The sequence below is a fragment of the Nannospalax galili genome, unplaced genomic scaffold (assembly GCF_000622305.1).
Source record: "Nannospalax galili isolate Female #2095 unplaced genomic scaffold, S.galili_v1.0 scaffold336, whole genome shotgun sequence".
Classification (NCBI taxonomy): Eukaryota; Metazoa; Chordata; class Mammalia; order Rodentia; family Spalacidae; genus Nannospalax; species Nannospalax galili.
In genome coordinates, this window is record NW_008343385.1 from 6,350,636 (window position 1) to 6,366,110 (window position 15,475).

At 42.4% G+C, this 15,475-nt stretch overlaps 1 protein-coding gene across 1 annotated transcript in view; it reads left to right on the top strand.

Annotated features, from left to right (window-relative positions):
- The window catches only part of Atg14 (autophagy related 14), a 42,123-nt gene that overhangs the window by 18,747 nt on the left and 7,901 nt on the right, over positions 1-15,475 (top strand). The window contains exons 3-9 of the mRNA XM_008839534.3: positions 123-165; positions 3,117-3,198; positions 8,372-8,609; positions 10,884-11,113; positions 13,243-13,360; positions 15,093-15,183; positions 15,264-15,349. Coding sequence (XP_008837756.1) covers positions 123-165; positions 3,117-3,198; positions 8,372-8,609; positions 10,884-11,113; positions 13,243-13,360; positions 15,093-15,183; positions 15,264-15,349 — 888 coding nt within the window. The remainder of the gene's footprint in view (positions 1-122; positions 166-3,116; positions 3,199-8,371; positions 8,610-10,883; positions 11,114-13,242; positions 13,361-15,092; positions 15,184-15,263; positions 15,350-15,475) is intronic.

Sequence of the window (15,475 nt, forward strand, 5' to 3'; positions counted from 1 at the left end):
TAAACCCAGGGGTTCAAGACCAGCCTGGGCACACGTATTGAAAACAAAAGAGAAAAAAAAATTGATGAGCTTTACAAAACTTTATTATTTTAAGAGATTAATTCTGTCTCTTTCCCATACAGAGTATTAAAGGCCATGGAAGGAAAACGGCTAACAGATCAGTTGGTAAGTTCAAAGAAGTATTTCAGATAATCTTAATACGTGAAGCTACATGTTTTTAAGTTGGTAAGCTTAAAAAAGTCATTTTTAACTTAAATTTACTTTTCATCACATTTGGCAATTTTTTATTTAAATATATTTGTAGTATGGCCTTCTCATCTAGAGATACAAAACAGGGTATAGGCAGTTATATTATACAATAATCATAAAGGACAAATATATAAATCTGATCTTGGCATAGGAATACAGATCCAAGTGTTCATCTTTTTTGCAAAAATTACTCATAATAAAAACATACTGCAGGTGAATTAATGATTAAGTATAAACTTGTAAAAACTCAATAAATATTTAAAAACTTATACACTCATAAAAATATCAAAAAGAATATATAGGAAAAGTGGGCATACCTGGAATCCCAGCACTTGGCAGGTGGGGATAGGAGGGCCAAGAGCTCAAAGCCCGGGCTCCATGAGATGATGTCACAAAACAAAAAGGAAAGTATTTTGGCATACTAAATAAGTTTCAGAGCTTTGCACATTAAACAAAATTAACAGCTAAACTGGAAAAAAAATGAATACAAATAGGAAAATTAGGGAGTTTGACACCACTTACTGCTTTTATTCCTTGTTGGGAATATCCCGTCAACACATATGATTTGGGGACAGTCTGGTGGTGGTGGTGGTTTCTAAAGGCACATGTAGTATCTAGCAGTTTTCCTTCTAAGAAATGCACACAAACGCAGAAATTTATGGGTAGAAAAGCTTAATGCTACTGGTAAAGTTAATATATAAATACTCTGGATGTCAGGAGGAGATAAAAAAATTTATAGTACTGTGTAGCTTTTTTTTTTTTTCTTTTTGAGACAGGATCTTTAGCCCTAACTGGCCTGGAACTTGTTTATGTAGAACAGGCTGGCCTCCATCTCTCATAGATCCACCTGCCTCTGCCTCTACCTCCCGAGTGCTGGGATTAAAGGTATGTACCACTACATCTAGCTGTATAGCTACCTTTATATTCATATATTGAAATGTCACACTGAACCTATTAAAGTGTACAGGTACTATGTCAATTTAATTTAATGATGTAAATTATGTGGTCAGTATACATGAATCCATAAGGAAAGATATCTGAAATACAATTTACGAGACTGACGCCTTACCACTTGGCCACCACACCATTGAGATACAATTTTTAAAATATATTCATTTTTATTTTATGTGTATTAGTATATTACCTGCATGTACGTAAGTGCACCCTTGTTGTGTAATGTCCAAGGAGGTCAGAAGAGAGTGTCGGATCCTCTAGGACTGGAATTAAGAATGGTCGTTAGCTGCCATGTGGGTGCTGGGAATCAAACCTGGTCCCTCTGCAAGAGCAGTCAGTGCTCTTAACCACTAAACCATCTCTCCAGCCCCATGAGATACAATTTTTAATGGTGAAAAAAAAAAAGGGTGAGGTTGCATGTTTCTATTTGTGTATATATTTAATACACTCAAAAAATAATCTGACATCAGACTACCTTTGTGTAGCTCAGTGGAGGATTGCATACTAAACATACACATGGCCCTGAGCCCCATGCCCAGCCCTGTGAGCATTCCAAGTGCATGCATGTGCACACACAGAGGTTACAACCCCTGATGAGCGAGAAGGAGTCATTCTAATAGTCTTCACATTTTTCCTGCAGTGTCTAATTTTTTTTTAAAGTAAGCATCATGTATAATTTTTATGACACTTAATATTATAGAAGCAAATTATTCTGTGAATATTATATATGTTATGTTCTTTTTTTTTTTTTGGTAGACTCTTTAGACTGGTTTACTGACATAAAACTAAATAAAACCCCAAACTCCTATATTGATACTTAAAGATCTTTGGAGATCTTTAAAAGTGACAACATTCCTTTTTTTCCTGCCCTGATCCTGTAAGACCCTGTAAGTCTCTCTGAAATATTTCTTTGGTCCAGGAGAGGTTAGTCGGTGTCCTGTCTCGTCCGGTCCTGTCCCGTCGTGTGTCACTCCCCCCATCCTCCCGTTACATTCTCCATCTCTTCTGAATCTGGTGTCATTACTGCTTCTGTAAGTGTTAGCATTGTAAATATTTGAGTTGTTGTAGGTTTTAATTTATCCACAATTATGGAGACAGTAGAAATAACCACGTAGGTCCTGTTTCTGTTGGTGCTTTGTTCACTTTAGGGGCAGCAGGACCTGGCGGTACCATTCCTGGTACTGTGAGGAGACAATTTCACGTTTCATATATTTTTCTGAGGCATTTCAAAAGATCTTATTCGCATTATTCACTTAAAAACTTTGTTGCAGTTTTGCTGCTGTGTAAGTAATGTTTGTTTATTAGGTGTTAGGATCAAAGGTGTACATCACCATGCCTGACCTTCAGTAGGTTTTTGGTTTTTGTAATGGTACAAATGCCTTTTTGACATGTGTAGTATAGGAAACTGAATCTTTATGTTATGTCATTTTAATTGTGTTTTTGGTTTTTGATGGTTGGTTTGTTTGAAACAGAGTTCCCTATAGCCCAGGCTCGCCTTGACATCCTGAACCTTCTGTCTTCTACTCCCAAGTGCTAGGATTCCAGTTGTATGCCACCACACCCAGCTTTTAATTGACTTTTAAATAGCCACATATGGCTGGTCAGTAGTTATATACTGTGCAGTGCAAGTTTAGAGAATGTCTTAGCATTTTTCCCTGTGTTCTATCCCATGGAAAGAACTACATATAGTGTTTCTTTCTCCCTTAATTTCCTAGTAGGTTCTGTATTGAACCAGAAAAATGTTTTTGTTTTGTAAATCCACCATAGTTACAACAGCTATATTAACTGTAATGCGATAAATAGCTCGTTCTTCATTTTTTTCTAAGATATCCTGAAAATGAACAGTAATCCCAGGCAGATAATCCCAGGAGACTAATGTTTCTGATATTTGTTGCATACCTTTTTTTTTTAAGAGATGGAAAATAATGTCCTGCAAGATGAGGATTGAACAATTGAAACAAACAATCTATAAAGGAAATGAGGAAATGAAGAAAAGTAAGTAATTGCCCCTTCCCTCCAGCCCCTGTAAAAGACTCGTGAGGAATTTCATGAAATTAGTAAACTAGGGGAATTGTGAAAGAGAGGTAGACCTGGGTTTTATATTAGTTAACTTTCTTACTGTTGTGGCAAAATAACCTGAGGAAAAAAAAGCAACGTAAGTAAGGAAGGGTTTATTCTGGTTCACGGTTCAAGGAGCAGTCCAGCAGGGCAGGGAAGCCATGGCAGCAGGAGCCTGAGGCAGCAGCTCACATTGCATCCCATCAGGAAGCAGAGAGGGATGAATGCTGGTGCTCAGCTAGCATTCCGTGCATCTGGACCCCAGTTCATGGCATGGTGCCACCTCCATGTAGGATGACTCTTCTCACCTCCATTAACCCAGTATAGAAAACCCCTCACAGATATACTCAGAGGTTTGTCTCCCAGTGATTCTTTTTTTTATGTTTTATTTATTATTTTAAATTTTTTTGTGTATTGCCTGAATGTATATAAGTGCACCTGTGTCGTGCAATGCCTGTGGAGGTCAGAAGGAGGGCATCAAATTCTCCTGGAACTGGAGTTACAGACAGTTGTTAGCTGCCATGTGGGTGCTGGGAATTGAACCTGGGTCCTCTGCAAGAGCAGTCAGTACTCTTAACCACTGAGCCATTTTTCTAGCCCCTCTCCTAGTGATTCTTGATCCAGTAACATTAACAGTATTACCCATCCCAGGGGCATTAGTGACTTGGAAAAGTTTTCTATGGGTTGAAAGTCTCAAAGCCATGATCTGAAATGCTTGGAACCAGAAGTGTTTTAGATTTTGAAATATTTGCACATACATAATGAACTATCTTTGTGTTGGGACCCACCTAAACATGAAATTCATTTGTGTTTCATATGCACCTTATACATGTAGCCTGGAGGTAATTTTATACAGTATTTTTTAGTTTGCCTGCATTTTGATTTTGATGTCAGTTCAAGTATGGAATTAAAATTGTCACATGTCAGCACTCAGGGTTCTGGATTTTGGAGCATTTTGGTTATTGGATTTATTTATTCATTGAGAGAAGGTCTTGCTTTGTAGCCCAGGCTAGCCTCATACTCACAAACCTCCTATCTCCTCCTCAGGAGTGCTGGGATTACAGGTGCATCCTCCATGCACAGTGTCTTATCAGGGATGTGGAACTTCTGCTTGCCTTCTCTCCTTATGGAATGTTTCTTTATGGAATTTATAAAAGCAATTACAGATGCCTTTAGTGACTTACAGTCTTAATTAAAAAAGGAAGGGCTCTGGGTGTAGTTCAGTTTAGAGCTTTAAGTATCTGGGGCCCTTGGTTTGATCACTAATACCATAAATGCTGTAACTTTAATAAGAACTGAAGAATATTCGCTCTTTTGCCTTAGCTAACAGTAAGGGCAGAGTCTTACTTGGGACTCACTTGTAATAGTTCATGCAGAAGCATAAAATAATGCCTCCTCTCCCCTAGAATTATGTATATTAATACATTTAATCTACATTTAACATTACATTTAAATACTTCCTATGTTAGCATTGGTGGTTGCCTACTTTTACGTCCTTTAGAAATCTTACATCCTTAGAAGCATGTATTTCTAAAGATTTTGCTTTGTTTGATTGTATTTTTAATCTTTTGAGACAGGATCTCTCTGTAGCTCCAGCTGACTCGAACTCACTATGTAGACCAGGCTGGCCTCAGTCTCATAGAGATCTACCTGTCTCTACTCCCAAGTGCTGGGATTAAAGGCACGTACCACCATGCCTGGCTATATTTCTGAAGATTAGTGTTTAAAGTTTAGAGTCACCATTATGCTTCGTGAATCTTTCTGTTGCTTTCAGAAACAGGTATTTTTATAGTGGCATGTAATGATATAAAAGTTTCTTTTCACGTTTACTCTCATGCAGTGCCTGTGTGGAGTGGCACAGGATGGATAAGCTAGAGCAGCAGGGTAGCACGGTACACAGGTGCTGGGAGCTACAAGCAGATGTGGTCCCCTGAGTTTTGCTTGTACTCTACAAGGCTTAGATTCAGTACAGGATGAGACGTTGTTACTTAGCATTGGTTCACCCTCTTCCCCCATCCTCCCACTATTTTCAGGCAGGTGTACGTGAACCTCCTGAAGTTGCAGAATGTACCATGCTTGTACATGCATTAAGTTTTCATCAGCTCTTTAACAGGTTCCTAAAGTCCAAAACTAAAGCAATTCCAGGAATCAAAAAAAAAGACCTTAAAGCAGTAGACTCTGTAGCAAATTGTCCTAGTTTGTTTCTCCATTGCTGTAACAAAACACTCTGACCACTACCAACTTGGGGAGGAAAGGGTTTATTTATCTTACATCTCCCACGTCACAGTTCATCAGGGAGCCCAGGGCAAGAATCTGGAGGCAGGAGCTGGAGCACAGGCCATGGAGGAACACTGCTTACTGGCTTGTTCCCCTGGCCCATGCTCAGCCTGCTTTCTTATGCAACACAGGCCCACCTGCCCAGGGATGGCACCACCCACAGTAAGCTGGGCCCTCCCACATCACTCAATCAAGAGGATGCCTCACAGACATGGCCACAGGCCAGTCCTATGGAGGCAATTCCCCAGTTGAGGCTTCCTCAACCCAGGTGTGTCAAGTTGACACTAAAGCTATCTAGCACACAAATCATCAAAGTGACCTGGGGACTATTTGAAAATCCAAGGCAGAAAAGTCTGGAGTCCACCCTAGGCGTATGGTAGCAGCATAATACTCTGTTGAAGAAAATGTTTCTACATGCTTACTGTGGATTTCTGTACTGCTATCATGACCAGTAGCAGTTTGTATACCAGCCCAAATCCACAGCTTTCACTTCGGGCAGCACTGCTCTGGGTGGTTCTGACCTGCCAGAGTTGGCAACTACTGCTTGATAGAAGGTGACTAGCCTCATGCCCCCTAGACCAGACTCAGCATCACTTTGCAGGGTTTTTAAAAAGAGTTAATGAATCCTAGAAGTGATGCATGTACTCAGGCTCACAGATTGAGCTCACTACCCAGAAGTCTTTTTTTAAACTGTGTTGTTTAAAGATGCCCTGTGTGCTCAGGAAAGGGCACAGATTATAAACTGTAGAGCCTGGTGAATTACTTCTTGAGCACCTTTTGATGGCTCCATGGTTAAGAGCACTGGCCACTCTTGGAGAGGACCCAGGTTCGATTCCCAGCACCCACATGGTGGCTAACAACCATCTGTAACTCCAGTTCCAGAGGATCCAGTGCCCTTTTCTGACCTCCAAGGGCATTGCATGACACGGGTGCACTTATATACATGCAGGAAATACACACACATACACACAAATAATAAAATTTAAAAAAATGTACTTACGGGGTTGAGTTGCTCTGACTCCAGAGTAGATTTCAGAAGTAGCTTTGGTGTTTTGGAGGCGATAACAGGCCAACTCTGAGGACACCTCTGAGTTCCAAAAACAGCACTGGTTACAGATAAGACGACTGACGTTCCAGACACCTGTGCAAGAGTTATGACATTGGATTTTCTGTTCTTAAAGTCTGACTCAGGACCATGCCTGGACATGAGTCACTTCTTGTGAGTACCTGCCAAGGGATCAGTAGAGATCTGGAAATGGAAGCACTCGCTGTAATGTAAGCTTGTGATGGCACCAAGTTCCTGAACCTTTAGGACATTCACATGGAGTAGGTGTGTCTAAGGGGACACAGAACTGAAAAAGCTCCTTCCCTGCACTAAGTCACAAAGCTCAGTACCTCAGAAAGGACTGGCTTTGTCCACAGGGGTTTATCATGGTCAGAGGTTCTGAGAAAAGGAGCATTTATGGAGCTGTGCTAGAGAAATGCTGGAAATTGGGGAAAGTAAGAGCAAATGAAGAACATTCCCAGATACAACTTTGTTTTTAAACTATGAATGATTATTTAGTCATTTGTGTTTCCACTGGAAACTTTGGAAATTCGGATTTCGTATCCTTATCCATGAGCTTGGACACAGTAGAAAAAGTCTGAGCATAGTGCTACACGTTGTTCCGCTGTGCTTTTAGACACTGCTTTTGTCAGCATTGTGGGGTGAGTGGTGGAAGGCTGGTGATTACTTCAGTATTCAGCCAGCCAGTCCCTGGTTGACGTAAGTGGGTCTCTGCAGAAAGGCTCTGAAGAGTGACAGCACTGGATGTGACTAGTCTGTACGGGAACTCTGGCTGGGTCACTTTGGAGGTGCCTTTGAGGTTAAAAAATTTGGTCTGTCATTTCTAAAGACTGAGCAAGGGCCAGGTATGGTAACACACTGTAGTTGCAGCACTACGGAGCCTGAGGCAAGAGGATCTCCATGAGTTCAAGGCCAGCCTGGACTACATAGCAAAAACCTGTCTCCAAAAAGAAAGAAAGAGTAAGTGAAAGAGGTTGGAGCTGAGCTTCACTAGAGCTGGGCAGTTAACTAGAAGTGAGAGTAGCATAAGCAAAGTCCTACAGAGCACTGAGACCAGCTAATGAACTGACCGAAGGGGCCACGTAGTGCACAGCTGATAAAGTAATGGTGAGTAGGGAAACATTTCAAATGTATTAAGAGGAGGCTTTCTTGGAAAAATCATGAGCTTGGTTTTGACTTTGAGTATGTAATTCCTGAGCTCTTAGAGCCCATAAGTTGTTTTGAGACTCAAATGAAGTTTAACTTCAGCATAACAACCCCAGCAGGCCTTAAACTCCAGAACCCAAAGGAGTTCCACAAGGAGGGCCTCAGTGGGTAGGCTGTGTTCTGGCTCCTCTCCTGGTCTTGTGGCCATTTTCCTTTGCTGCATGTCCATCTGCTGGGGATTATCCCTGGGTTTCCTGGTGTGGCCCAAGGCATACCTGAGAAACTTGTGAGAAAAAAAAATCAGATAGCTATACTTGAATTAGATGTCTTTCTGACTATTTTTGAGTACTTACTATAAGAAGGTTAGACACCTTCCATGCTAAACAACCCCAGTACCCTGAGTGACCTGGACTAATGATTACTGAGAGATCCAGTTGGTTTAGTATCGATCCTCAGAGTGTACAGCCTGCTAGAACAAAATTTCAGAACTTGAACTTGCTGAAAAGCTGTCAGTTTGTTGAGGTTTCTGAGTGGAAAGGAACAGCTGTGGGTAGGCCTCTGCAGTGCCCAGGAACTGCGTGAGGAGACAGTTGCTCATGGGATTTGTTTTATTTATCGTAGATTCTGAAGGCCTACTCAAAAGCAAGGAAAAGAACCAGAAGCTCTACAGCCGAGCACAGCGGCACCAGGAAAAAAAGGAGAAGATTCAGAAGCACAATCGCAAACTCGGGGACCTGGTAGAAAAGAAGACCACTGACTTGCAAAATCACTATGAGCGACTGGCGCGCCTTCGGCGATCGCGCATATTAGAGCTCACCTCGGTCATTTTCCCCATCGATGAAGTAAAGACTGCGGTGAGGTACAGTGAGCAAGGCTTTGGCCTTTCAGAAGAGAGCACATTCTGAGTGCTCTTTCTAGTATGTCTGCGCCTTATTTATTGGGACTCGTTCCGGGGTCATTGCTTTTCCTGGTAATGAAACCTGAGTCTTATCTGCGTCAGCAAATACTGCACGGAGCTGTGGAGACGGGTGGGTGGAGGGGCGCGGCCTCCCTGTGTACTGTTACACAGCTCCAGGTTATAACGTGCTGACTCACTCTCCTGGCCAAGCGCCTTCTGTTGGGTTATGTCATCACAGTGCTCCATGTCATTTCTTAGTTGTGTGCTGTGAGACACATTCTTGAACCTACAAACCTGATTTCCTTGTGTGTTAGTGGAGATTGAAAAACGTCTACAGCATCAGCTAGTGTGTAAGAATAGACCTACTACCTAGAATCTCTTACATGTTGACTTAGCCTTTTCCTGGTAACTGGCATTTATTGTATTAGCTGCTATTGAGGCTGTGTACTGTGATTTTTAGTAGTAGGCACTAGTGCAAGGTGACCCTAAGGAATTTAGGGGGAGAAGGCAGTGGTTCCCCACCAGGCTGTTTGTCATAGTCATTTGGGGTGCTTTTGAGAAAGTTTTAGCTGGGCCTGGTGGCACACTTCTGTAGTCCGAGGACTTGGGAGGCTAAAGCAGGAGGATCATAACGTGAAGGCCAGCCTGAGCAACTTCATGAGATCCTGTCTCAAAATAAAAAGAGGACTTGGAGTGTAGCTCAGCTTTTACCTAGCATGTATGAACCCCTAGTAGGTTCACTCTCTAGTGCTACAAAAACAAAAAGAAGAAAGGCTCTGGAGGGGACACTCCAGCCTCTCACGCCCTCTTTTTGTGCTCTCTGGCTGCAGCTGCCACCAGCAGGTGTGAAACCCACCACCCAGGTTATGCACTCTCACCCCCTGGCTGCCCCAGCCGAGGGCTTCTGTCTGTTCTGGCTCTCACTACACTCTGCCTGGAATGGACAGTGGAGGACTACTAGTAGTCATTCTTTCTTACCCCCACCCCCATCTAGTCTTTGGTGTGTTGAGGGATTTGGCTTCCTAAAGGTTTTAAAGGTCTGAGCTTTGCTTTTGGCTTGAAGACCTGCTCCCTGAGTCTTGTCAAGTAATTTTTCTTTAGTAAGGAAGAGGTGGCTGAACTACACCTGGTGGCACAGACTTGTGACCCCAGCTACTTGGGAGGCTGACACAGGTAGATGTCAACTTCAAGGCCAGCTTGAGAAACTTACCGAGACTTTATCTCAAAAAGTGAAAAAGGCCAGGATATTTCTTAGTGGTAGAGCCCTTCAGCAGGATGCAGAAGACCGTAGATCCAACCCCCAGCACTGATAGATAAAAAGTTCAGAAACAAATTCTTAGGGGAGTATTTTGGATCAGTAAGGAAAAGTTAAATTATCTAGAAATTGGTCTAAAGACAGCTAGTCAGGTCTTTGAGAGAGTGAAGCTGGTGAAATGGAAGCCTTGCGCCAAATTAAATTCTGAGGGATCAACCAATACCTGAATGCGTTGTGATCCTGAATGCATTGTGGGTGTGAAAAGGACATCAGCAGGGTATTTGGAACTATGTAGTTGAAAAGGGTCTATATCAGAGTAGCTGGACATGATGGCTCATTGTCTGTCATTCCAGCTCTTGATCAGGAGTTCAAATCAGCTTCTGCTACATAGCAGGTTGAAGACTAGCCTGGGATAGGTGAGACCCTGTCCCCCCCACAATTTTAAAAATACCAGAGTGATTCTTTTGTTGTTATGTTTTGTTTGTTTTGCTTTTTTGTGGGGGGGGGTGGGTATTGAACCCGGGGCCTCCTGATTTTGATCATTGCATTTTCCTAAATTGATAATTTGAGTGAAACTTTAAAACATTTGCAATTTTTCCATAAGGCTGAATTTTTTCAGAAAGAAAATATGTACCCATGTAGTCCTGTGGCACATAGAGACTTTTCGGTCAACAATAGACCATGTGTACATGTAGGCCATGTACTGTGCTATGTAGGGATGTTGGTTTCATATGAGTGAATGTGCTCTGCTGTTTGCACAGTGATAACTTGCCCAGCCATGTGTTCTCAGAATTCCCCTGTGTTGAGACATGGCTGTATGCATATGTGTACTAGAAGGCATGAAGAAAAAAATGCTCTCTTCCATGCTTATGCTGGTTTGTCATCTTTTTCCCACTTTGTATTATGTGTATACTAGTACCTTTTAAAACTCAGGCGGCTTTGAAGCTACCTCCATGGTAAGATTTCCTATTCATTTGCAGAGATCCTGCAGATGTGTCTTCGGAGAGTGACAGTGCCATGACCTCAAGCATGGTGAGCAAGCTTGCTGAGGCCCGGAGAACAACTTACCTCTCTGGAAGATGGGTCTGCGATGACCACAATGGCGACACCAGCATTAGTATTACAGGGCCTTGGATTAGCCTCCCAAACAATGGAGACTACTCTGCCTACTATAGTTGGGTGGAAGAGAAGAAAACGACACAGGGGCCTGGTGAGAAGCCCATTGCTTTTTCTTTCTTTCCTTTTTTGAGACAGGGTCTCCAGCTGGCCTGGAACTTGCTATGTAGACCAGGCTGGTCTCGATCTCACAGAAATCCACCTGTCTCTTTGCCTCCTGAGTACTGGGATTAAAGGTGTGTGCCACCACATCTGGCTGATATTCTTTGAAAGTGTGTGTGTGTGTGTGTGTGTGCGCACTGTAGGTGAGGTAAAATTTACATGATGAAGTGAACGTTGGAGTGAACAGTTTAGTGGGTCACAGTATTCTGCAGGTACAAACTCTGGGTAGTTCTAAAACATGTTCATCACCCCAGATGGAAACCGCACAGCAATAAAATGTCACATTTTCTTTTCCTCATCTCCTAACTCTAGGCAGTCAGTGTGCTCTCTATCTGTAGATTGTCTCTTCTAGACAGCTCGAATGAAATCATGCCATGTGTGGTTTCTTTGTGTGTTTCCTTCTTTCATCTAGCATTCTTTTACAGGGTTCACATTATGGCATGTATTAGAACACTATCACTTTTTATGACTGAATAATATTCCATTATATGGATATGTACCTCATTTTGTATATCCATTCATCACTTGATGGATTGAAAACCTCTTTAGATAGTTCACCTTTGGGGATTAATATTACTTAATTTATATAAAAAGACATTATTAGACCTGCTCTGGTAACATGTGGCTGTTATCTAGCATTTGAAAGGCTAAGTCAGGAGAGGTACCCTGAGTTAAAAGCCAGCTTGGGCTACATAGCTAGATCTTATTATGCACAGTGTTAAGTGCCAACTGAAGTTGACTGAGATAGGCAGGTGGCCTTTTGGCCTTCCTTGGAGAAATGGGTGGTGTCCTAGTTTCATTTCTGTTATTATAAAATGCCCTGACAAGAAGCAACTTAGGGGAGAAAGGGCTTACTTTACCTCACAGTTCCAGGTCACAGTTATCACTGGGGAAGTCAAGACAGGAACTTGAACTTGTCCACAGTCCACAGAGAGAGAACAAATGCATGCATGCTTCTAGTGCGTGGCTCACTTTCTGTAGTATAGCCCAGCCCAAGCCCAGGGAATGGCACCACCCACAGTGGCCTACGTTTTCTCAAATCAGTTACATAGTCAAGACACCCCCTCCCCCACCAACATGCCCACAGACAGGCCTCTCTGATCTAGACAGTCACTTTTGAGACTCTTCCCTAGGTTGTATTAAGTTCACAAAACTATTGATCACAGGCCATGAATCAGTGATCAGAGGCACTGTGCACTGTGTTGGTGCTGTGGGAAGGGCCAGCAGATCTTCAAGTGAGGCAGGTATGCAAAGGAAGGGGCAACTTTGAGTTGGATTCTGAGGTGACATTTGTGTTGGGCATTAATGAATATTCTTTTCAGTGCCCCACAAGCTATATCTCAGCCCTTGGTGGTTGTTGGTTTGTTTGTTTGTTTGTTTTGTTTTTTAACACAAGGTCTCCCTGTAGCCCCAGCTGGCCTGAAGCTCACTATGTAGACTAGGCTGGCCTTGAATTCACAGAGATCCACCTGCCTCTGCCTCCCAAGTGCTGGGATTAAAGGCATGTGCCACCATGCTGGTGGTGGTGGTTGTTTTTAAGATTTATTTTTATTTTTAATTATGTGTTTCTGTATGAGTACATGCACATATATGTGGGAACCTCAGATTCCCTTGGAGTTAGGAGTGACAGGCAGTTGTGAGCTCCTAATGTGAGTGCTGGGAACAGAATGTGGGTCCTCTGGAAGAGCAGCAAGTGCTCTTAACCACTGAGCTGTCTCTAGCATCCTGGCCCTTGTTTTTTGTAAAGAGTCTTAGACTGGCCTAAGACTCCTGATTCTCCTGTCTCAGCCTCCCAAGTTGGGCTAAGTTGGGCATTATTTTGGTGATACATTATCAGACCCAAGTAATCTAAACTTTAATTTCATTCATGTTTGGCCTATTTCGGCTCATTTACGTATGTTACATTCCACTCAGCACAAACAGTGGACCCTTTATGTCCCACCATGCAGTAAGGAGTAAAACTTAATCATTAATAATGTAATGAGAGGTTAAAATCTCAGCTCCAGGATCTTTTTGCTGGTTAGAGGTACTTTGTATGTGACTGTTGTGTTCACTCTTCAGATATGGAACATAACAACCCTGCCTACACCATCAGCGCCGCACTGTGCTATGCCACGCAGCTGGTCAACATTTTGTCTCATATACTTGATGTCAATCTTCCCAAAAAACTGTGCAACAGGCAAGTAATTGAGGTGGTGATGTCATCTTTATCAAGTTTCTGTTGTGCTCTGATGCCAGTTAAGTGAAAAACATATTTCAGTATTATCAGGCCAGAAAAGGTTAGACAGAAATACTAAGATTAACTTCAAAAGATGCTACCAATTTCCTTATATTACAGTCATATTATGAAATCTAAGAAGACCACAGAGAATCCATTCTGATTTTTGGGAAAATAATAAAAGGAAAAATCAGGATTTGCTGATAATGCTGCAGATCCTCCTGTACTAGAACTAAGTGAATTTACAGTTGGGTTCTTTGTTTTGTTATAAAAACCTCATGTTTAACATTTTAAAGATATAGTCTAGCCAGTGCACATTGACCTTCCTGTCACCCTCCAGTTATCCTTGCATTCCCAGCAGATGTAGAGCTCTGATCATCCTAAACATAAAACAGTAGTTTGCCATTCCTTTTTGTTTGTTTTGTTTGAGTGTAGCCCCAGCTGGCCTGGCACTTGCTATATAGACACAACTGCTCTCCATCTCACAGAGATCCGCCTGCCTCTGCTTCCTCTGTGCTGGGATTAAAGGTGCATGCTTGGCTGGCTCTGCTCCTCTCCTCTCCCCTCCCCTCCCCTCTTCTCCTCTTCTCTTCTTTTCTTGCAGGGTCTTATTATATAGATTGGCATGGCCTGGAACTCACAATCCTCCTGCTTCAGCATTCTGATTGCATAGGACCACCTCCTACTTTTTTAGACCTTACCTTTTAATGGCGGGCACAAGTAATAAACAGATAACCAGAATTCGTGAGTTGGTGATAAGCGCTGTGGAGATCATTGAAACAGGTGGCTGGCTGCAGGAAAGGGCATGCATTTTTGTTCTGTTTTGTTTTGTTTTTTATTTTTGGTCTTTTAGAGACAGGATCCCCCTGTAGTCCCAGCTAGCCTGGAACTCACTATGTAGACCAGGCAGATGATCTGCCTGCCTCTGCCTCCCAACTGCTGGGATTAAAGGCCTGGGCTACCAGGCTTGTTTTGTTTTTATGGTAATGGAGATTGAATCCAGGGCCTTATACAAGCAAGTGTCCTACCCCTGAGCTTTATACCCAACTCAGGACAGGAAATGGGTGAGCAAGCTATGAAAGGGGGCCCCAAGGAAAGCAGCTGCAGGCAGAGAGAATGGGATAAAGTCTTGGGAAGCTGGAAAGGTAGAACGCTAATGTTGTGCCCTGTGGACCCCTAGTTAGCCTCCAGCTGTCCTTTGCACAAAGTGAGCAGTTGTGGAGTTTTCCTTTCCCTATATGTACTAGTGCCGTGTTGATGCTTCAGAAAATGCCCTGGACACTTCTCACTTCCATTGCATTTACTGTTTGTGTAGAATGAGCTCCTGAAGTAGAGCTGCGAATCTTGCTGATGCAGTGAGGCTGCTGTCCATGAGGGTATTTTTGTCAGGGTCTGTTTACTAAAGAGGCAGAAGGGCTGTAGTATAAGACATAACCTTCTGCTGGGCATGGTGGCACATGCCTTTAATCCCAGCACTCGGGAGGCAAAGGCAGGCAGATCTCTGTGAGTTCAAGGCCAGCCTGGTCCTCATAGTGAGTTCCAGGACAGCTGGGGCTACAGGGAGACCCTGTCTCAAAAAGACTGAGAAAAAAAAAAAAAAAAAAAAAAAAAGACATAACCTCCAAATGAACATTTTTTTTTAACTTAGAATTTCTTCGAAAGAAATCTTAGAAATTGTATATTTGTTTTTCAGCGAGTTTTGTGGAGAAAATCTCAGCAAACAGAAATTTACTCGAGCAGTGAAGAAACTGAACACAAACATCCTTTACCTTTGCTTTTCTCAGGTAGGGGACACATACCATGCTGTGAAGTGATTTTTAACTTGTGTTTTTGAAAATACTAATGAGACCTTTGCTTTTTCTAGCATGTAAATTTAGATCAGTTACAACCACTGCACACTCTCAGGAATCTAATGTACCTGGTCAGTTCGAGCTCTGAGCACCTGGGCAGGTAAGATGGCTGTGTGTTGGTTGCTCCTCTCCAGGTGTTTCTGTGGTTTTTTTCTTTTTTTAATTGAACATTTCATACATGTATATAATGTGCTTTGATCAAACCCATCCCCGTTTCCTTCAGCTC